At 40.7% G+C, this 24423-nt stretch overlaps 1 protein-coding gene across 1 annotated transcript in view; it reads right to left on the bottom strand.

The window, feature by feature from the left end:
- ECHDC1 (ethylmalonyl-CoA decarboxylase 1) overlaps positions 1 to 24423 on the bottom strand; it is a 92191-nt gene that overhangs the window by 3638 nt on the left and 64130 nt on the right. The window contains exons 3-5 of the mRNA XM_050949869.1: positions 20681 to 20823; positions 16999 to 17051; positions 11757 to 11837 (exon numbers count right to left, since the gene is read on the bottom strand). Coding sequence (XP_050805826.1) covers positions 11757 to 11837; positions 16999 to 17051; positions 20681 to 20823 — 277 coding nt within the window. The remainder of the gene's footprint in view (positions 1 to 11756; positions 11838 to 16998; positions 17052 to 20680; positions 20824 to 24423) is intronic.

Genomic DNA, 24423 nt, shown 5'->3' with positions numbered 1-24423 from the left:
CAGGAGAAGCCAGGCAGTTAAGGTTGATTTTTCACATCCCCAAATGACATAGTTATACCAAAGTAAGTATGGGAGGTCTACACTACCGCTTAAGTTGATCTAACTTATGTCACTCGGGGTGTGAAAAAGCCCCCCACTCCCGTCCCCAAGTGATGCAAGTTTTGTGCTGTCCACACCAGTGCCACTCTACCACCAACATAGCTTGTGTTTCTCGCTGAGGTGAAGTAATTATGCTGAGGGGAGAGTGTTCTCCCATCAGCATAGTGTGACTTCACCAGACGCACACCTACGCCGATGTAACGCTGACCACGCCTCAGGTTCTGTGGCTTTTAAGAACCAGTGTTAACACCTGAATCCTTTGTTCACTCATTGGGGGACTTTCCTCTTTTCAAATTTCAGCTCTGCAGAGAAACTTGGTTGGTCTGGTTTCCCTATGCTTCAGTCATCCCATAGTTCCGAGGTGCTTTCATTTGAACTGGAGCCACTGTTCCTGGTCTGGGAGATACATTAGGATATGACAGCAGGTCATAACCACAAAGGTTAATCCAATTTGGAAGTGGATTAAGCTAAAGCAAAAAGGTGCTTAATGATGAGGAATAAGAGTGGCCACATGGGAAGCTAGTGTGGAATAGCTATTTCACTACAGCTTCCCTGTGAGGTCATGCTCTTACTGGAGTCAACATATCTCCCTTGCTGCAGGGGCACATATCACACGTACAGAAGGGAAAAAGGCTGGAGTTGAAAACTTTCATACAAAGTCAGCCCTTACCTCTAAAGCAATGGCATTCCTCTTGCTGCTGTGAGCATCAGCCAAGTAGGTTGGGATTATTCAAGAGCTGTGTAAGGGGTTTCTTTTGCCATAGGTTGAGTGAGTATTCCAAGCCCCTGCCCATCCAAAATGGGAGTAGTCCAGCTAAGGACTAAATCTGACTCCCCTGCATCACAGCAAGATACTCTGGCATTAGAATGCTGGTCTGCCTGGTAACGCTTCCCTTGTCATATAGCTGGCCCAGGGAATGCTATACTTAGATTACTGGGGCTGTTTACTTACAAAAACAATTAAAAAGCCCTCTGAGGTTACATTACCTAGAATGTTTTATAGGAAATTTAACCTCAGGACAGAAATTTATAATCCAGTGATTTTTGGAGTCTTTGATCAATTTTAAAGTAGCAGTGTGCAGCAGGAAACAGGTTATACAAATATGCAGTACTACACTAAAATAATTCATCTAGTCAGCAAAGCATATCATCAGCAGCTTGCAACCTTCACTTTGATTTTAATGACAAAGGTTGAGATGCTGTTAGAATTCAACCCTCCAGGGTAAGAGTCTCCTTTAAAAAGCAAATTGGGACTAATTATTCCTTCTACACCTGCATGTTGCTGTGTTCCTTCAGTTTCTTTCTCCTACCTGAACTTTCAGTTCATTATCCTGGTATTCTGTACAGAGATTATCTAACCATCCACAGATTTTGCTGAAATTTGTCCATATAACCGTAAACTCGATCAATCAAGATTGACCCTTCTTCTCACAACAGATAACTGCATGAGATTCATCCTAAAGAAAGTGAGTCACAATTTCACCTTCTTTTCAGTTTTAATTGAATAATTAGATAGGTTTCTAAAGGGATACAAACGCCTTGATTATACATTCAAATTATGGGCCAATCAACAGCTCCCCTTTATTAACATTTAGCAGGTTTTCAAACTGCAGCAATACTACGGATGTCTGTCAGTCTGACTTCCCTGCTCTTTCCCACAAATGGTCACCTATATGAATAAACCCCCTAACTCTTCTGTCTCATGGAGAGTCCTTTGTGTTTCTGCTCAGTGCGGAGAAGGAATAAGGAAATTATGCATTACAACAATTGCTGCTTCACCATTGGGGATGACAGGAAGCAAAGCAGGTCCATTTTACTTGCAACATCAAGTGAGAATTCTACTGTGAAAATATTGTAATGTTGATATACAAAAGGTTTCTGCTACAGAGTTTTGCTGATTATCTAAGGAGAAGACTGGTATTAGTAAAGAAACAAAGCAAAACCAACTTTGCTTTTCTTGAATATCTTCTGGTCACAAATATTCATTTGTCAGAAAATGATAATGGTAACCACTCAAAATAAAACTATGCCAAAAATTTAATTTACAAAGATATACATTTTTAAAAGCCTTCAGCAAACCTACCTCACACCCAGGGATATTTTTAACTGCAAGCTCCACAAGCAGTTCTACAATACCAAATTTTAGGTCAATGAACAAAAGATTCTACAAACTCAGGTTCTCTCCTGCTTACAATATAACTCACAAAGGTGAGCAGCTGAAATCTAGAGTCTTGAAAAAAAAAAAAAAAGGGATAGGTCTCAGCTACTATTTTAATAAACCAACAGGACACTACAGTCCTCAAATTCTATCAGTGATTAAAATAATAGTCTCATTAGCAAAAGTTAAATAAGTTAAAATGATATCCAGGAACAAAAAAACAAAAAAAAAAAAAAAAAGAAAAAAAGAAAAAGGAAAGTTCTACCTGACAGTCCCAAGTACAGAATGTTTTGGGCACTTCTAAACATCCAGGTCAAAGTGCTAGGCTTACTGCCAACATGAGAAATCACATTCATGTTACAGTTTAAGTTAACTGTTCTTACAACCCCTATGTAATGACCTAAACCTAAACTTTAATTTCCCCAGTACTAATTTGTCCCTACTGTTACTCACACCTTCTTGTCAACTGTCTGTAATGGGCCACTCTCTTAACACTTCAAAAGTTTTTCCTCCCTTGGTATCTTGCTGTTAAATTGATTTATCTTGTAGACTGACCTCACACTTGGTAAAGCAACCCCCATCCTTTCATGTATTTATGCCTGCTCCTGTATTTTTTCACTTCATGCATCTGATGAAATGGGTTTTAGCCCACGAAAGCTTATGCCCAAATAAATGTGTTAGTCTCTAAGGTGCCACAAGGAACAACCAAGCTGGGAACGAAAATGTAGAATGAAGTTTATGTTTTGCTGTTATTTAAATCCCAATTAAAAGCAAACTCTGAGAATGGAATATATTGGAACTCTAGACAATGCGTGTATAAACTGTTCCAAGCAAAATGGGCATTTAACCTGCTTACAACAAAATTAAATGAAGACTGGTAGTTCAGGGGGAAAAAAAATCCCACTCTTAATACTGCTGTAATTGTTTAAGCAGCAGTCAAATGTACCAGACCAAGGAAAAAAACAACAGTCTGAGGGAAATGCTTCCTGGAACTCTGAAGAATCTGAAACTTCTAACACTATAAACTGGCTCCTTGAAAATCTGTCAGAAAATTGTACTAACAAAGCTCCCGGGTTTTTTAAAAAAATGTGCTGTGATGCATGGATGTTCAGTGAAATTTTAAAATTGTGCACTGACTTTTTAAGAATATGTACATGGTTAAAATAAATCAGCTGACCTATGGAATACTAAACAAATAGCTAAAGTTACCAGAATCCATGCCTAGATTTAACCAAAGTTCCTTTTCCTGAAAATGTCCATTGATTTTTTGGATATTTCTGGACCCCAACCGTCACCCTGGAAATGTACTGCATCTGGTTAAAAGTACTTTGTCAGCCTGGACTTCCCAAGAGGAGCTCATGAATATATGAATACCCTCTGTTAAATTCATGTCATGTTCTGCCTTGTGAAAAGAACTACTATTTCAAATAAAAAGTATCTTCTTTACCTAAACGCTGATACTGAAAGAAATACAAGCTGAAATCCTTACACAAGGCAAAAAGTTTCCAAAGAAGCTAATTTAGTGTGTTCTAACACTATGAAACCTTACTCTTGGAAAAGCTTGCTTCAGAATACTAATGCCTTTATAGCTTTCTTAGGAGCAAAGAATTATGTTTTATGGTGCACATTTTATACCATAAACAATAATATAATAAGCTACATATTTCATAATACAGGAATAAAAAACACCATATACATGGAACTTGGCTGATTTAACATTGTTAATAAGATATTAGCATTATTTTTTTCCTGCTCTGGGCCAGATTCTGCTACTAACACTCACACAGAAGAGATGGATCACTCGGCAAGTAAGTCCCTCTTTAAATCAACGGTATCATTTACAAGGTAAGATACTGCTCACCCAAAGTAATGGTACTACAATTGGGCTCCTTGTAATTTTAATTGTGCAATATGAATGTTACATTAAACAACTGTTTTGTTTAATTTCCTTTATTTCTTTTACAAAATGAAAAGAATTTGGTGGTGCCTAGTAATGTTTGCATTTAAATGATTACAATTAGACTTTTATACCAAATTCAGGTCAATGTTATGAGAATGGGAGATTTCCAACCTTTGCTGTTGCTATCATCTGTCTGAAGACGGTTTCTCTGAGGCTGGATTAACAGGGCACTGGCACATCTATCTACATTATGACTGTTAAGGTTCCTTCCCCACTCTGAACTTTAGGGTACAGATGTGGGGACCTGCATGGACACTTCTAAGCTTAATTACTAGTTTAGATCTGGTAACTCTGCCACCATCTAGACATTTCAGTGTCTGGATCACTTCTTGTCCCATCGAAAACCTTCCCCTCCCTGGGCAGCCTTGAGAGGCTTTTTCACCAAGTCCCTGGTGAACACAGATCCAAACCCACTGGGTCTTAAAACAAGGAGAAATTAACCATCCCCCGTCCTTTCCCCCCACCAATCCCTGGTGAGTCCCGATCCAATCCCCTTGGATCTTAAAACAAGGAAAAATCAATCAGGTTCTTAAAAAGAAAGCTTTTAATTAAAGAAAGAAAAGTAAAAAATCATCTCTGTAAAATCAGGATGGAAAATACTTTACAGGATAATCAGATTCATATAGCCCAGAGGAACCTGCTCTAGCCTTAGGTTCAAAGTTACAGCAAACACAGGTAAAATCCTCTCAGCAAAAAGGAACATTCACAAGTTGAGAAAACAAAAATAAGACTAACCCGCCTTGCCTGGCTATTACTTACAATTTTGAAACATGAGAGACTGATTCAGAAAGATTTGGAGAGCCTGGATTGACGTCTGATCCCTCTTAGTCCCAAGAGTGAATGACCCCCAAAACAAAGAGCACAAACAAAGACTTCCCTCCACCAAGATTTGAAAGTATCTTGTCCCCCTGTTGGTCCTCTGGTCAGGCGTCAGCCAGGTTTACTGAGCTTCTTAACCCTTTACAGGTAAAAGAGACATTAACCCTTAACTATCTGTTTATGACAAGGACTGCAGTATCTTTGGGGGGCGGTGTGTGTGTTAGGGAAGGAGATAAGATGGGGCAAAATGTTCAAAAATGCCTAAGTGACATAGGAACCTATTTTCAAAAGCGATTTAGGGCTAGATTTCCAAACATGCCTAAGGATGCAGGTAGATGGCTACTGGGATTTCCAAAAGTTCTTCAGCAGGTTAAACTCCTAACTCCCATTAAAGTCAATGAAAAACAGGAACTATGGTACTTACAAATTGCTACTCGCTGTAGCTGCCTAAGGCAGCAATTATGTTCCTAGAGGCTACTAATTTGTGCAAATTGTCATGTCTTTACTATTAGCTTGTCCCTCACCCTACCTCCATTTTGTCTGTTTATCCACCTGATGCATTGTATCATAAACAGCGATCATTCGCTTTCCAGGGCCCCAGTCCTGTAAAGTTTGTGCTTTACTTTATGAATAACACTTATAATAAGCAAACGCTTAAGTCTCTGCAGTGCTGGGACAGGGACTTGTCTTCATTTTGAATGTCTTTTGTAAAATGCATTGATCAGGGCTTTTAGGTGATTCGACAATAGATAATCATTCGTGTTTTTGAATGAGTGCTACAATCTCATGTAAAATTGCAAATGCACATTGACTCAGCTAGGGCTTGGGAACAGCAACTTCCAGGCCTGTCAAATTGGCTGGAGAAAATGTGCAATACTGTCACAGAAAGTCCAGCTTCATTAGACTAAACTAAAAATCTTTATATGTGTATGTGCCAATGAGCACGTGTGTGCACACACACATACACACATATATTTGAGGTAATTCAGTTTAAAACAATAGTGAGGGGACACTAGAATTTTGTTTCTTATTACAGTGATAAAAGTATTTATTTTCTTCAGTTTCCATTACACAAAGAAGATGAAGGGATTTTGTTCAAACATCAAAAACCAACTTCAGGCCTGGTCTAAAAACTACGTTTGTTTCAATATAACTGCGTTGGTTAGAGGTGTGATTTTTTTTTTTAACTGAAATAGTTAACCTGTACCAGCCCTAGTATGGACACTGTTATACCAGTATAATGGTGCCTTATACTGGCATAGCTTCTTCCCCTTCCCTACTGGCAAAAGCTATACCAGCATAAGCACCTTTATACTGCTATAACTGCATCCACGCTAGGGGGTTGTCCCACATTAACTATACTGGTATACTTTAAGTGGTACAACTTGTGTGTGTACACAAGGCCTTTGGACAGACAACATACAGAGAAAAATTTAGTTGAGTAGTGAATGTTTCAGTAACTTTGAAAATGGAAACAGCTTTGCAACTTTCAGGTTTAGCTTGCACAAATGCCAAGTGCTATAACTTAATTACAAAAAAGAAAGAAGGAACAGGAAGTTTACTTGAGAAAATGAATAAAGCTCTTAGTTTTTAATGTCCTTAAGCTCCTCTTTGACCCAGGTTTTGCCACTGACTTCAGTGAAGAAATTTAGGGCTGGAAGGGACCTTGGGAAGTCTTCAAATCCAGCCCCCTTGGACCACATAAATGGGGATCATCCCTGAAAGATGTCTGGCCAACCTGTTCTTAAAAACCTGTACGGACAGGGATTCCACAGCCTTCCTTGAAAGCCTATTCCAGATCTTAACTACCCTTGATTTTTTCCTACTATATAACCTACATTTCTCTTGCTGCAGATTAAGCCCATTACTTCTTGTCCCACCTTCAGTGGACATGGAGAACAATTGATCTCCACCCCCTTTATAACAGCCCTTAATACATTTGAAGACTTATGAGGTCTCACATCAATCTTCTTTTCTCGACACTGAACATGCCCAGTTTTTTAAAAAACTTTTCCTCATAGATCAGATTTTCTAACCTTTTATCATTTCTGTTACTCTCCTCTGGCCTCTCTCCAATTTGTCCACATCTTTCCTAAAGCATGTGCACCCTCCCCCACCCAATTCATTAGGCCAGTTTCCTTGTCAAAGAGGAAATTATGTTGGTTTGGCATGATTTGTTCCTGACAAATCCATGCTGGCTATTCCTTATAATCCTATTTTTCTGTAGGCACTGGGAGAGAGGGATAGCTCAGTGGTTTGAGCATTGGCCTGCTAAACGCAGGGTTGAGAGTTCAATCTTTGAGGGGGCCACTTAGGGATCTGGGGCAAAAATCAGTACTTGGTCCTGCTAATGAAGGCAAGGGGCTGGACTTGATGACCTTTCAAGGTCCCTTCCAGCTCTAGGAGATAGGTATATCTCCTATTATTATTAAAATTGATTATTTAATAATTTGTTCCAGTATCTTTCCAGGTATTAAAGTTAGGCTGACTGATCTATAATTCCTCAAATCTTTCCCCTTTTAAAGACAGGTACTATGTTTGCCCTTCTCCAGTCCTCTAGGATCTTACCAGTCCTCCACGAGTTTTCAAACATAATTGCTAACGGTTCCGAGATTGTTTCAACAAGTTTCTTAAGTACCCTAGGATGAATTTCATCAGGTCTTACCAATTTGAATACAGCTAACTTATATAAATATTTTTTAATCTGTTCTTCCCCTATTTTGGCTTGTGTTCTTTCCCCTTGTTATTAATATTAATTGTTGAGTATCTGATCAGTATTAACCTTTTTAGTGAAGACTGATGAAAAACAGGTATTAAAATCTTCAGTTTTCTTGACGTTATCAGTTATTTATTCTCATTCCCAGCTAAGTAGAGGGCACACACTTTCCTTCATCTTTCTCTTGCTCCTAACATATTTAAAAAAAACAACTCTTATTGCCTTTTATGTTCATTGCTAGGTGTAACTCATTTTGTGACATTGCCTTTCTGATTTTGTCCCTACATGTTTATTCTTTTACTCCTCCTCAGCAATTTGTCCATGGTTCCACTTTCTGTAGGATTCCTTTTGGATTTTCAGGTAAAGAAAGAGCTCTTGATGGAGCCATATTGGCCTCTTATTGTTTTTCCTATCTTTCCTTTACATCGGGCTAGCTTACAGTTGTGCCTTTCATATTGTCTCTTAGAGAAGCTGCCAACTCTACTGAACCACTTTTTCCCTTAGATTTTCTTCCCATGAGAGAACTCCAGAGGAATATCTGCAGTAGATTCTGTTTCTCTCTCTAAACCCCTACCCCAATCAAGATCTTGCCTTTGTTATTAATTAAAATTCCACCTGGTGCTCCTGCATTGGTTATTTAGTTGTACTGGATGGGGTGTTGGAAAGTGATGGAAGATGGATCCACAGCTACAGCTATTAGGAGAATTATGGCAGAATATGAAAGGAATTCCAGCTGCCCACTTTATATAAACAGAAACTACTTGACAGTGATTATAATTGTATAGTGTGTCAAAACTGCATCGCTGCAGTAAGACTAGAGAATATTAAATTGTTTTTAGAAAGCCAAAAGATGTGTTCTGTACTACCAGATGGGACTGACTTATATTACATATTGTTCAGAGTGCCGAATTAATGTTAAGGATATTTAAAGCAGGTACATTTATAATTCCATTGATATAACGAAAAAAACCTTATCTTAAGTGTATGCTCTTGTTAATGTTTTATATGTCAAATATTCAGAACTGGGGACTCATTTTTTTAAGAGCTGTATAGATACTTATAAAGACATGGTTTATTCTAGTTTCAAGTGGCTTAAGTGAAACGGCTTCCACCTTTTCCTATTCTAAATTCTTATAGAACTGATTGCCAGGAAGTGCTTTCTAATATCCAGCATATATTTTCCTTTGCTCATTTTTATACCGTCACCTTTGCTTTTAAGTGTCTCTCTGGACTGTCCTAAGCCCCTCCATTTAGGCATTTATGTCTTCCTCCCTTTAGTTGCACATGGATAATTCCCACTGATTTCAGAGGAAGCCACCTGTGTTATCCCTTTGCTCCTTGTGCCAGCAAACTGTTTTCACATCCCTGTTAAACATCATTTAACTTACTGACAAATATACCATTATTTTAGTCTCTCAGTCCCCACTCTGCCTTCAGCCTCTTAATAATTAAAGCCCTGTTCCTGCAGACTGCTTCATGCTGACAGACCCCTGAACAGCTTGCAGGACTGGAGCCTCATTTGCTATCCCCTGAATTCCAGCTGCTGGCATCTTTCCAATACTGATGCACCAAAAACTGTATGCAGCTCCCCAACAGAACAGTCCAGGAAACAAGTGCTTATAAAACAACCCTGGATGTAACCTTTCATATAACATTACAAAGAAACGGAAACTTAGCAAATTCCTTTTACTTATGGCAACTGGATTCCTCAGCTTGGGTACATTTTAAGAGTACAAAAATTCAGCAGCTAGGTAGGGACATAAGGTGATACGCAATGTGGCACTCACCACACTTACAAATCAGGGAGGGGAAGTGTTAATTGGTTAAATAATCATGTTACAATATGTTAGGATTGGTTAGTTAAATTTCAGTAAAATGATTGGTTAAGGTACAGCTAAGCAGAGCTCAAGTTTTACTATATAGCCTGCAGTTAATCAGGAAGTAAAGGGGGGAATGGGAACAGGGAATGAGGGTTGGGGAATTGGAATCATGTTTTGCAAGGGGGGCAGGAATGGGAACAGGGACACAGGCAAGGCTCTGTGGTGTCAGAGCTGGGAAGGGGAACACTGAAGAAAAACTGGAATCATGCTTGCTGGAAGTTCACCCAATAAACACTGAATTGTTTGCACCTTCAGACTTCGGGTATTGTTGCTCTCTGTTCATGCGAGAAGGACCAGGGAAGTGAACAGGTGAAGGAATAAGCCCCTAACAGGAAGTTAGAGCTAACCCTTCTGTAACGTAGAGAATTAATGGTTAAAGTCACTGCAGTGGCGTATCTGAGGGTATTCACTGAGTAACAGACACAAACCAGCGCCCAGAGTGCGGATGAGAGAGGTCATGTGGTAGAAGCAGCACTAAAAGCTGAGCTCTTTTTACCCCAAAATGTGTTGTAGTCTGCATAACACTGAGGTAGCATACTATCCTGTTCACAGATATCTGACCCCATCAAGTGAATAAAGAGGTGCTCCCTTGCTTGCCCAGTGGGGGATGCTTGGTTTCAGTAGTGGTTATGTTCTTCCCCCACATCAGGATCTGCAGTCTGGAACTACTATGTAAACTATCTCTCCTCTTTCTAATGTTGGGAAACCCAAACCTCTCTTTCACACATGGTATATTTTAGGGTTACCATACGTCCGTATTTTCCCAGACATGTCTGGCTTTTTAGTTCTTAAATCACCGTCTGGGAGGAATTTTTAAATATCTAAAAATGTCCAGGAAAATACAGACATATGGTAACCCTAACAAAGTCCTAGGGCTGGCGGTGCTTCCTGGGGCAGCTCCCAGAGCCCGCCCACCAGCAGGAGCCTGCAGTGTGGGCGGCCCCTAGGCACAAAGGCAGAGAGGGTCTCCACATGTTACACTGGCTCCCTCCTGCCCAATCAGAGCTGCGGGGTGGGGCTTGCGCAGGCAGTGGGCAGAGCTCTCTGCGCCACCCCCACCGACCCAACTCAACCCTAGGAGCCAGAGGGACCTGTTGGATGCTTCCCAGGAGCGGCCCCAGGTAAGCACCACTGGGACTCCTCACCTTGCCCCCTGGCAGGTCCCTCTGGCTCTTAGAGTTGGGTCGAGGGGGGGAAGGCGGAGGGCTCTCTGCGCGCTGCCGGTGCCTGCAAGCCACCCTCCGCGGCTCCAGCAGCTCCCATTGGTGCTTTTCCCAGCCAATGGGAGCCACGGAGCTCGCGCTTGTGGCAGGTGCAGCACATGGAGACCCCTCGGCTGCCCTTGATCCTAGGAGCCAGAGGGGCCTGTGGCAAAAAGGGTGAGTAGGCGAGCAGAGCGGGGTGAAGAGGCAAGCGGTGAGCAGCGGGGGTTGAGTAGGTGAGGGGTGAGTAGGTGAGCGGGGTGTGTGAAAAGGCCAGCGGTGGGCAGTGGGGGTTGAAGAGGCGAGCAGCGAGGAAGCTAGTGGTGGGTGGGCAGGCGGGGGTGAGGAGGCAAGAAGCAGTGAGTCAGCAGAAGGTGGGGTCCTCAGGGCAGGCATGGGGATTTCTGGCAGGGAAGTGAGGAGGTGAGTTGGAGGAGGCGAGCAGTGGGTGAGGGACTGAGGACGGATGCAGCAAGCCAGCGGCAGGCCAGGGGGTGAGGAGGGTTGCAGTGGCGGGGCCAAGTGGGGAGTGGGTGTGGGGCAGAGTGGGGGCGGAGCGGGAGAGGACTGTGGGCGGGGCCGACACCCCCCCGTGGAGTGTCCTCTTTTTTGAATGTTCAAATATGGTAACCCTAATACACTTACACAGCAAGTGGGCAAAATTATAAATGCCCTGGGGTTCACAGATATGAGTCCTGGTGCAATATAGGAATCTGTATGCAGATGTCATGAATTTATTAATTCCTCAGATTTCTATAATAACTGGTGGGTTTAGCAAGCAAGTAGAAAGCCATTTCCCTATGGGTTGTAAGACAGTGATCAGCAGTGGAATATAAGACTTTAAACATGACATGTCCCACAGAGACAACCATCCAGTCATTGTCACTTGAATGGAGTCTAGTCAACAAGATTTTAATCCTACCTGAAATCACATGCTGTGGTAAATTCTGCTCCACCTCCCAGAGCTTTTCCTTGAACTAATGCAACACTAATCAGAGGCAGCCTACACAAGAGAGAAAGACAGAGAGGATTTTTATACCCAGAGTGTATATTTTTAATACCAATGTACAAATAATGAAAGGACTCAGGCATTATATTTCTGAAGTAAACAGAATTCATATCATTCAAATGCCTTCAATCTCTTAATCTATACATGTAAACAGAACAAAACTAATCACTGCATTTATGCTGCAATATTTATACCATGCTGGAACACCAAGAGAACAAAGCATCTAATGGAATAACTGATTTTTTAGACAAAGGAAATGCAGTAGATCTAATCTACTTTGATTTCAGTAAGGCATTTGACATGGTTCCACATGGGAAATTATCACTTAAATTGGAGAAGATCGTGATTAATATGAGAATTGAAAGGTGGATAAGGAACTAGTTAAAGGGGAGACTACAACAGGTCATACTGAAAGGTGAACTGTCAAGCTGGTGAGAGTTTACTAGTGGAGTTCCTCCAGGATTGGTCTTTGGACAAATCTTCATTAACATTTTCATTCATCACCTTGGTGCAAAAAGTAGGAGTGTGCTGATAAAATCTGTGGATGACACAAAGTTAGGAGGTATTGCCAATACTGAGGAGGACCGGAATATCATACAAGAAGATATGGATGACCCTGTAAACTGGAGTAATAGAAATGGGATGATATTTTATATTTCATGCATTTAGGAACTAACAACTAGAATTTTTACTATAACCTGGGAATGTATCAGTTGGACGTGATAGAAGAAAAAGACCTGCATGTATTGGTTGATCACAGAATGACTATGAGCTTGCAATGCAATGTGGACATGAAAAAGGTTGAAGCAATACTAGGATGCATCAGGTGAGGTATTTCCAGTAAAGTGTTAGCAGCATTATACAAGGCACTGGTAAGACCTAATCTGGAATACAGCATGCAATTCTGGTCTCCCGTGTTTAAGAAAGTTGAATTCAAACTGGAACATCTACAGAGAAGGAAGACAAGAGTGATCAGAACAATGAAAAACCTATTTTACAAGAGGAGACTCAAGGAGCTTGGCTTGTTTACCATAACCAAAAGAAGGCTTAGGGAAGATATGATTGAACTCTATAACTATATCAGAGGGATAAATATATCAGAGGAATAAATACCAGGGAGCAAGAGAAGTTATTTAAGTTAAGCACCAGTGTTGAAACAAGAACAAATGAATATACATTGGCCATCAACAGGTTTAGGCTTGAAATTAGACGAAGGTTTCTAACCATCAGAGGAGTGAAGTTCTGAAACAGCCTTCCAAGGGGAGCAGTGGGGACAAAAAACCCAACTTGTTTTAAGACTGAGCTTGATAAGTTTATGGAGGGGATGGTATGATGAGATTGCCTTCAGGGACATGTGGCCTATCGACAACTGCGAGTAGCAAATATCCCCAGTGGCTGGTGATAGGACACTAGATAGGGAGGGCTCTGCGTTACTACAGAAAATACTTTCCCAGGTGTTTCATTGGTGGGTCTTGCTGACATGCTCAAGGTCCAACTGATCGCCATATTTGGGGTTGGGAAGGAATTTTCCCTCAGGTCAGATTGGCAGAGATCCTGGGGGGATTTAGCCTTCCTCTGCAGCCTGAGGCATGCGTCATTTGCTGGTTTAAACTAAATATCCTGTAATCTAAAGTCTTTAAATCATGATTTGAGAAATTCAGTATCTCAGCCATAGGTTGTGGGTCTATTACAGGAGTGGGTGGGTGGGTGAGGTTCTGTGACTGACAACGTGCAGGAGGTCAAACTAGATGTTCATGACGGTTCCTTCTGGCTTTAAAGTATATGAGAGTCACCTTCATTAGTGAAACAACCCACTATTCTACAGTGAAATGTATCTGCTAACGAATTATACAAAATATTGTTAATTATTTATCTAGCCACATAAGTGTGCATAGAGACAAATAAAAGTCCAGTCCAGTACTTCAATGAGATTAAGTGGAGACCTAATGTGCTCACAGATGGTTACAAGCATTGGGAGTGGCAGTAAGAGAAACAGAGGACATGGTTACAAGAGAAAGGTCATTTGGGTTTTTTTGGAAAAATAACATGCACATCTGTCAAGGCTGATTCCTCACTCTGGCACTTTGAGTGCAGAAGGTGGGGGCCCGCAAGGACTCTAAAAATTAATACAGGCCACTCCAGGCTTGTACTAAACTTCCAAGGTTACAGCTTTTCTCTGACCTTGGATTGGTAGATGCTGCCACCACCCAAGTGCAAAACCCCTTTGAGAACCCAGGAAGGCGCACTTGGGAATTCCTTCCTGTGGGGTAACCTCAAGCCCTTTAACCACCTCCCCCAAGCACCCCAGGGAAGAGCTGAGAAGAAAAATAAAGGAAATCAGTGGTTGCCACCAGCTAATGAAACAACATGTGCACAGCCTCTTAGGTAGGGTTTCTGAAACAGGGGTCACCAGTTATGTAGAGAAAGCCCCTGGCAGGCCATGCCTGTTTGTTTACCTGCCCCGTCCACAGGTCCGGCCAATCGCAGCTACCACTGGCCGCGGATCGCTGCTCCGGGCCAATGGGAGCTGCTGGAAGCGACGGCTAGTACATCCCTCGGCCAGCGCTGCTTCCAGCAGCTCCCATTGGCCCAGAGTAGCGATCCGCAGTCAGTGGGAGCTGCGATTGGCCGGACCTGCGGACGGGGCAGGTAAACAAACTGGCCCGGCCCACCAGGGCCTTTCCCTACACAAGCGGCAATCCCTGTTTGAGAATACCTGCTCTTAGGACACAAAAATCCAATTCTGTTCTTAAAAAAGGTAAACTTTATTAATAAAAAAAAAGAAGAAAATGCATCCCGGACTTAGACTTTTGCTAGATTAAAAAAACAAACAAAAAAAACTACAAGAATTAAGCATCAAGAATAGCTCTCTTGAGGTCCAGCTTAAAGGTTACAAGCAAAACAAAAGCACCTGGGGTTAGCACAGAGGAATCTACAAGCCATAAAGAAATAAAAGGGATAAACCTAATCGTGTCTTCCTAGACATTTCCTGATCTACTTACACATCTAGAGTTTTAGATGAGTAGTTTCTAGATATAATACTGATAATTTTTCATACCTAGCTCAAACTTCTCACAGCATAACTGCTCCCTGTCTGCCTCTCCCCGGGAGAACAGACAGACAGACAGAAGTGAAGTCTTGTTTCAATTTTAAAAAGTACTAGACTTCCCTTTGGCTCTTTTGGCCAGGTGCCCATTCACTTCCTTTTACCTATGCATTGCACTGAGACTTCACAGATAGAGCAATTAGAGAACAGCTACTAAGAGGGATTTTATAGCTACTAGCTGGCTGGGTGTCCATAAAAGGGAGCTCTCCCTCCCCGCTTTCATTTATCACAACATCCTGAGGATTTTGGTTGAGGGTGCTTTACATGAAGCCTGGGATGATTTTTTAAAATACTGAATTTGATCCACTTCCCTTTTCCACCAGCAGAAGCCTGGACTATGGGGCCTCTGTGGCAAAAAGTCTCCCTTTAGGAAGTAGTGGTGGAGTCAGCAACACTAGATTGATCTGAAGTCATCCAGCAGAGGGCAGGGCTGGATGAGGTGGAGTGTGGCTAGGACACTGAAAGAATTCTGTGATTGGGAATGGTTTCTAGGCAGCCTCTGCCTGCACGTCTCCTATAGAGTCTCATTCATAAATGAAACTGCCCTTCATTGGCAGAACTCCTGAAGGGCAGAAGCAGTTTGTAGCCTTTGCGATGGCTGTATCTACCTGTACCCACTGCGGGGAGTCAAGTCCCACTGTTACTTCAAGGTCAGTAATACTTTCATTAATCACACTAACTAACTTGAGGCCTATCAGGAAACTGAAGCAATTGGTCAATACCAGTTTGCATTTCTACACAATAGGTTGTGTCTAATTGCCAGACTAAAGGTAATTCAGTGAGCTGATGAGCAGTTTATTGTGAGGTTAAAGAAGAAACTTAGATTCAAAAATAAACTTCAGAATTCTCCATCGTGCGTAGACAGGGAATAAACCCACAGTAGCAGGAACAATTTTCAGCCCCCAACGCCGCCTAGGAGCCATCCCTTAGAGAAGCATTCATGCCTGTATGCCTCGCATTCACAGAGACAAGGCACAAAGAGCTTATTGGAGAAGAAGGATGGTCTTGTTAATGCACTCAGATAGGAATCAGAAAATATGAGGTCAATTCCTAGGTCTACCACAAACTTCCTGTGAGAATTTAGGTAAAACACTTATAGACTCATAGACTCAAGGACTGGAAGGGACCTCAAGAGGTCATCGAGTCCAGTCCCCTGCCCTCATGGCAGGACCAAATACTGTCTAGACCATAATCTCTCTGTGCTTCAGTTAAATAATATCTTTATGCCATCGTTCGTCTGTCCTGTCTATTCTGATTGTATTAGGTAGCATCCACACAAATAGAGTCCCAGTTCTGACTGAGACCTCTAGGCACTACTGTTATACAAACAACAGGTCTATGATCTCCTGGGGAAGCTTACAAAAAGATGTGGAGCTTGGCAGTTAACCCATATCAATGCTCTCTCATATATCGTTTGGAAATATAGAACCTTTTTATTTTCCAAGTGCCCCCAACAGACATCTTGAAAAATGTTAATGACAAATAAAAGACAGAAACAATCCACAGCACCGACTCATTAGAAATGCTATCTCTTGATTTCTAAAGGGATGCTACAAACAATAGAGAACAAACACCAAGTATGAAAACCTATCAATGGTAAAAGTGAACTAATATACCCCTCTTCTGCACATGTTGCTTCCATGAAGTGGCTGACCTAAAAAAATAAAATACCACACTTGGGTAGTCTGTGTAAGTTTTGCCTTCTCACTTTTGAAAGCTCATCAGCCTCCACTGAGTTAACTACAGAAAACGTGAAGGCCCAGATTTTCAAAGTGACTTCAGCCTGCCCTCCAAATCTAGGCCTGCAATTTTATTCTGTGCAAATTTTTGCAAAACCTAAAACTCAGAGTTGTTCGTGAAAATCAGATTTAGAGACACACACGTCACTACCCAACTTGCACACATAAATATGAGATTTTCGGTTCCAAAAGCTTGCACAATTATAAACTGTGTATGTAAATTTAGAGGCCACTTCTGAAAATATAGCCAGAAATGCATTGCAGTCTTTGCATGATTTCTTCATGGAGAAGAAGAAAGAGCAAATATTACCTCTTGAGTCTGGTTAAGGTGTTTTGCATAAACATGCAGATGTTCATTCCATCCTATAAACAATTAAAAAAAATAAAAATATAAAAAAAACAGATTAAACCACCCTAAGATACAGCAAAGGTACAGAAAATTCTTTTGCTCTCAAACTAGTTTATTATGGTGAAATTCCACTGATATCAATGGAGTTGCTATTGATGTATACTGATGTGATATTAGAATTAAGAACAGTGTTGATAAAAGACTGTCAAATTTAGTAGACTCAAAATATTTATCAAAGTTAGCAACAAAATATTTGTCAAAGTTAATAGATTCAAAATATTTAGAGTTAGTCAAACAATGCCAAATTATCTTTCACAGGACATTTTTTATTTGTTTTTTTCAGAAAATAAATAAAACCAAAACCCAAGATTTCAATTCAATGTTGAGTGTAAATTTTCAGTTCTCAGTATAAATTTTTGCTTTTCAAAAAAACAGAAAATTTAGACTGAGATGAAAATTTTCTATTGAAAATTTTATTTGTCTAAAAATGTTTCATCTAAAAAATTCTGACATCATCTACTAGTCTCCCCTTTTATATCAGCTTGCAAAGTCTATTAATTGAATTGCACATATGTATTTCTAGAACAAATGTTTCAATTCTGCTTAAGAGAGAGAGAGTGAGCACGCTAGTTAGTCCTGTAGTTGCGTGGATGAGCCGGAACAAATCTGTGGATAAGGAAACAGATTTTTGCTTCAGTCTTTCAAGTAAAACAAATTTTAAGGTGATGAATAAATGGCTCTATTTTGCTTACCTATGTATTTTTTGCACACTCAGTTTTAGTGCTAGTTAAAGGTGCTGTGTTGACTGAAGTTTTCTACTCACAGCAAGTGTAGTGCAAGCAGATCAAGCTTATTTCATACTGCCCTGCCAACATGTCTTAACTAGTAACTAGATTGATTCCACCTACTAGGTGGAAGAACATTTCAGCTTCTCTGCCATTTATTTCTGGGCTTCTGAGAGCAGAATATGACACCACTGCTATGAAGCCAACTAGCAGTTTAATATTTTAGGACAGATCTTTAGCTAGTGTAAACTGTCATGGCTCCACTTAAGTCCATTTATGTGGCTCTATCCCATAACAACTCAAAGGTTGCTTGGAAATGACATTTCACAGTATTTATGACAGTATTTTAAAATATCAGATTTTTATCTATTACTATAGGGCTGATCTTACACCTATTGATGTCAATGGCAGCTCTCCCATTCCCAGTTGGTGCAGGAGTAAGCCCCTATTTGATCATGTCTGGTATTATTGTGCAAGAAGAAAAAATTCAGAATGATTGCAGATATTTAGGTTATGACAATGTTCAGGCTCAGACCAGAGTGCTGCATTTTATATGCTATAATCATCAGGATGCAGCCAAACAAATTGTCCCAGAGGAATTTGTTTATACTTTATTACACCACAGTGGAGTCCTTCCATTCAAACTGGCACTTTTGTACACTTTAAATTTCATGCTGAAAGTCAAAATGGAAACTAAAGATTAATCGAGTGGAACATTTTGATAAACACTTCTGTGATTCAGTAGACAAAAACAAATCTCTTCCTACCGGTGCTTTTCAGAATAACTATCAGGCAGTAGAAAGATGTGTCTATTTCACATGGAAAGACTATGAGAAGAACTCTCAAAAACCTTATCTCAGCTCTGACCGATTATATTTACAGGCTTTTCTGATAAGACAGAAAGAAAAGAAAAAGTAGGTTACCAGACACAGTACTTTATCAGAGTAAGAAACATGTTCTTTGGAGACTCAGGAACAATCACACTTTCAGCTATAATAGTATCCTCAGAGTAAGAAGAAAACTAATGAAAGTGCACAAAGTAAAAAATATATATATATGTATAGGAGTGAACCCTCTGATGGTACAAACACAAGTTTGTTTGTTGGGGGAAAGAAAACCCCATTCACAGAGAAAGTAGAATATGAAACCATATTGATGGCCTTAGAACATCACTGCTCCTCTAAGAGTCAAACAACCTAGGTTATAGTCTCAGCTACAACAAGCTTTCCACAGACCACTGGCAAGTGCTCAGTAGGCTACAAATCGCAGCTCAGGAACCTTACAGCTTCTAGAGAGGGATCAAGAAGAGGTATGAGTCTCCTCCATTCTTCTCACCTGTCCCGGCTAGAGCTTCCCCTCTGTTTCAGTTAGCTGTATCTCTGTGGTTTACTGAAAAGTAAGGGGATTGCTATTCATAAGCTAGGGTCTGCTCCTGCAGGCAAAGTCACAGAAAAACAAGTTTTTTTTAAACATACCATTCCTGCTCATTTGTTTTCTGTGATTTGGTCAACAAGCCAATGACATCCATGCAGAAAGCACTTTGTCCCAGGAAAGAACAGGGGCTGTCTCCTAGCCAGCGTTACCTCTGTGCTATCCTTTTTTATTTTCAGATTAGAAGAGATTAAATAGGCAGGAAGGAGGAGCCACTAGAGGGCATGAAAATCCTTCAGTTTTCTGGGCCATCTTTCTGCCTCTCTGTACCAGAGGAAAAATGCAAGATTTGTGCTGGATTTACGAACAATCACAGGAAAAAAATCAGCGAATTAGTCAAATAAAAATGTGTTTTTCAATAATTGCATGAAGACAACAATGCCATGGAGAAAATCCACTGTGCAAAAATGCAATGAAAAGGTACCAGCCCAGACACAAAAGCTATTCCGCGACCTTCACCATGAGGATGATCAAAAACCTAATGTTCCACCCTCCGTCAATGAGTGAGAGAATAGAGTTCTGCAAGGTTGGATTAAAAGCAAATTGTTATTTCTCATGCTACACAGCTTTAGTGTTGTCAGAGATATTAAATCTCAATGGATGCAAGTTTCAGGGATCGGCAATTTTAAAGAATCTCTCATATCTGAATAATTGGTTTGAATACAGCCAAGGTCAAAAGTGTATTTGGAGTGTTCTCAGGCCACTTCTTGTGGCTTTCATGGTTTTATTTTAGTTCTTGTATGTGATCTGGCTTCTTGGAGAGAAAGTACTTTCTTTGAACAATGTCATATGAAGACCTATCCATTCCATTCCTCTCAGCAAGTCTACTGAGAATTATTTTACATCAGCCTTCCCTCCTGTTGCAGTGGATCCAGTTTGTATAAACAGAATTCTGAATGTCAAAGAGACTTTATATGGAAATAGACACTTCATCGAGACTGATTAAACATGGAATTCAAAGGGAAAGCTTAATCTGCAAATTACAAGAACAAGTTGGCATACATTTGGTTTGCAAAGACTCAGCTACTTTTTACTTATTATAACAACACTTGTGTGACATAAATGGAGATTTCTATGTATAATCACAGCACGAGCACTGTGGTTGAAAAAAAAAAAGAGTTCCTCAAAACATCAAAGATTGCATCTTCTATCAAAAATGAAATGTATATTAATCACTTGGTCACTAATGTGCTGATACTACTGCTGATCATGCTAATATTTTATCATTGTTTCTTTGCTCACTCATTTGTCTGTATCCATCTGCGGTCTCATCATATACTTAAGATTATAAGATCTTTGTACAGGGACCATTTTGTTGTTCTGTGTTTGTAGAATGCCTAGAACAATGAGGTGCTCTTCTATGAAAGAGGCTCCCATGTGCTAAATAATAATAATAATAATAATAAATAATATAATAATAAACTTGCCTGTGGGCTGGACATTGCTCTGACAGCATTCAAATCAGATCCTGAGCAAAAAGTGTTTTCTGCACCATGGATGATAAGACCTTTCCCATCCTTCCAATTTTCCAGTTCAGTTACCCTCTCCTGGAGTTCTAGCATCATAGTGCCTGTCATTAGGGGAGAAAAGCACAACTGTATCAATGGGGACACAATCAGAGTGTAATCTTACTGCACTGCTTGATATTTAAATTGTGCATCACCAAGAATACTTTATACTAACAGGGAAGTAGTAAATGATTGTTGGAAACATTTAAAGTAAAACAACACCTTGAGATGTTGGGTCAATGTCTGGCATAATGGTCCCATCCGTCAAAGAACTTAAGCACATGCTTAACTTTGAGTGGTGACTTGTAAGGCACTTCTTATGAGATTAATATTAAGCACATGCTATAAATGACATCAAAGCAATACTCACTTTCCCAAAGTAGTAATGACATGCATAGCATTTTTGGTGGAAGATTCAGTTTCTGACGTCCTGAGGAATTTTTAGAGAATTCCACAATGCTCATGCTGCATTTACAGAAAGAATAATTTGACTTCATTGGAACTATTCATGCTTAAAGTTAAGCTTTTAAGTGCTTTCATGGACTAGGGCCATAGTCAACAGATGAAAGAAGAAACACACAGACAAAGTCAAGGAGATCATCAAGAAGGTGATGGTGAACGTGGACCCTCTCTTCCTCCCTAAGGAAATTAGAATGGGCATACAACAAGATAAGCACCTATATACAGCACATTTAAGTGGTAAATGCACATCCAGAGGCCAGGTTATAAACAGAATTCATTCTTAATAACTCAGATCTTGCCTAGGTGAACAGTTAGTGTGCAGTAAGTTGAGGTGTAAATCTACAGAGCACTAGCATGTTGTGCACTAACTGTGCATGTGCTCCCTGCTACTGTGCACTAAAAGTCACCTGGTGAACACTGGCCTACTCCTATTTTGCAGCAGAGTAGATCAAAGTGTTAACTTTACCAAAAAATGCAAATAGGACACCATTTTTGGAGTCTAGACAGTTAAAAACTATCTCAGTCCTTAGAGTTGGCTCCTTTCCCTTTCCAATTTGGTCAAACTAGAATTCAACAAGATGTGTGGGCTGCTGAAATTGATTTCACCAGGCTTAAACTGATGTTATGAGCATTTGTTTCCAAAGACCATTTCAAACAGGAGGCTATCAGATTATAACTAGAAAAAAACATGGCAAGACTATATCCATAATGTCCATCAGCTATTTGCCAACATATTCTTGCTCAGCTTTCTGTTCCATGAGTTGTTCAAGCATAGAATAAACATTGTTCCTAAGAGACAAAACTCGCTGTATAAAGTGAATGTTTGGCAAATAGTTTTTATGCTACAGTTTGTTCGTGATATTTTTAAGCTTTCTAACAAAAGTGTGCATTTTATATATATTACACACAAGTATGACTATTCAGAGAAGCCAGGTATCCAAGAATAGGCTCTTTCTGACAAGAAATTTCTGGGGCAAGGACTATAATTTACTATGTTTGTACACTGCTTAGCACAATGGGCACTGGTTTCTTGATGGCTCTATGCACTACCATAATATAAATAATTACAGACACACACAAAAATGGAATGAAATTTGGAAAAAATATGTGAGCATGTTATCAAAGAATGTATCATAATCCTTATGCAGAAAGGGGCCAAATTAAAGTTACATAGACAAGCAGAATTCTGGCATTTTCTAACTTTTCAGTGCTTGATTTTGCAACCTTAATGTGGATTTGTGTGTGTAATTTCCTAAGTTTTTAAAAACTCTCCACAGAAATGGTATCATGCTGGCATCATATTACCACTGACGGCATCCATCAGTGGGGTTGGAACCTTTAGATCCATGACACAAACTTCAGCCACTTGCACTAACAGAGCAACTGATAGCAGTGTAATAGGTTGTCATCCTCTACATCCAGGGTTCTCAAACTGGGGGTCATGAGGTTATTATGTGAGGGGGGTCGTAAGCTGTCAGTCTCCACCCCAAACCCCGCTTTCCCTCCAACATTTATAATGGTGTTAAATATATTTAAAAGTGTTTTAATTTATAAGAGGGGTTGCACTCAGAGCAGGTTAGTCAAACAATGTGGCGAAAGGGGTCACCAGTACAACAGTTTGAGAATCACTGCTCTACGTGGACTGGCACTAGAGGGGGACAGGACACTTTGAAAGTGGCTTTCACCGGTATTTGCTGATACAAGAGGAATGGCGACACTGGAATCTTGGGTTTTATTCTAGTCCCTGAAGGGGAGTGTTCTCTAGTGGCTATTGATTCTTCTGCCCATTTTCCCCCCACCCCTTCTTCTCTGTCCTCTCTAAGCAGCTCTTGTCCCAGCCTTCTCTCTTCCCCATCTCTGACTCCTTGCTCTGGTCCCATTCTCCTCACCTAGGTAGGCCCAGTTTCTATTTGTCAGGCTTCTCATCTCAGTCCATTTGTCCAGCTATTCCCAATTCCCTCCACCATCTCCTAGATCTTTGTCCCCAGCTTCCTTTCCCACTCAGTCCCAGTTTCTCCTTCTCGGATCCTCATTTGATCAATCTCTCCTGCCCACCCTGACCTCTTATTATATGCCCTACGCTCCTGTACACACACACTCTCCATGTCCACTGGCTCCTAGACTCACTCTCTTCCCCCAGGCTCTTTGTCCAACTTCTGTGTCCCCCACTCCCTACATGGCTTCTTGATCCAGTCTCTGCCCAGACAGGCTCAGTTCTACCTATCAGAGGGGTAGCCGTGTTAGTCTGGATCTGTAAAAGCATCAAAGAATTCTGTGGCACCTGAGGCTGAATGTCTGTTAGTCTATAAGTTGCCACAGGATTCTTTGCTGCTTTTACATTTCTACCTATGTATCCCAGCTCCTCATCAGATATGTCTCCCCTCCCCACTCCCCCCTCTTTACTCCCTTCCCTTTGGTTCTCAGTCCTAGTCTCCTTGCTCAGCTCATCCCCGTCTCCCCCCAGTTCCTCATCTGATTTCAGTCTCTCCGTCTACCTATTGGCTTCCAAACACTATTTCCCTCCCTCGCTCCCAAGTCCCAGTCTCCTAGCGCAGCCAGTCCCAGTGTCCCACACCTTTTTTCACCCCCAGCCTCCAGTTCCAGTTTCCCTCCGTAGCTCCTAATCTTTGTCCCCTGATTCCAAATCATGCAGCTCCTTCAGGTTGCCTAGGCGGAGAAGGGTCTCACTGAGAGCACCTGAGAGAAAGGCTCCGTTGCCTTCAGTTCAGATGCCCAGAGCTGAAATTGCATGGAAAGTTCTGTTCATCTCAAGGCTGGAGCATGCCCAGGGTGGACAGAATCCTTGGGGAATTTAGATACTAAAATCTAAGAAATCCCTACTGAGCATGTGCAAACTGCACTTTTTTTTTTAAAAAGGCTTATAACTTAGCCAAATTAGGGTGAATTTTAACAGGGACACCAAAAGGCATATCCTGACATCCTCCTCTATATTTCAAGTCCCTACTCAAAAGCATGCAGGCATGAGAACTTTTCAAATAAAAAGTAAAAAAAAAAAAATAATAATGTGAACAAAACAACATTTTTCCCTGGCTTCATTCTCGGAAACTGATTAACTGCTTTGACTGAAATTTTCAGATATAAAATTAATAATAATAATAATTCAGCCTGAGGCTGACAAGGAAAATTAAAAGCAACCAAACACAGTCTTATAATGGGGAATGTTTGGCAAACTTAATAAT

The sequence above is a fragment of the Gopherus flavomarginatus genome, chromosome 4, assembly GCF_025201925.1.
Source record: "Gopherus flavomarginatus isolate rGopFla2 chromosome 4, rGopFla2.mat.asm, whole genome shotgun sequence".
NCBI classification, from domain to species: Eukaryota; Metazoa; Chordata; order Testudines; family Testudinidae; genus Gopherus; species Gopherus flavomarginatus.
Note: the sequence above shows the minus strand (reverse complement) of the source record. Positions and strands in the feature narration are given on the sequence as shown.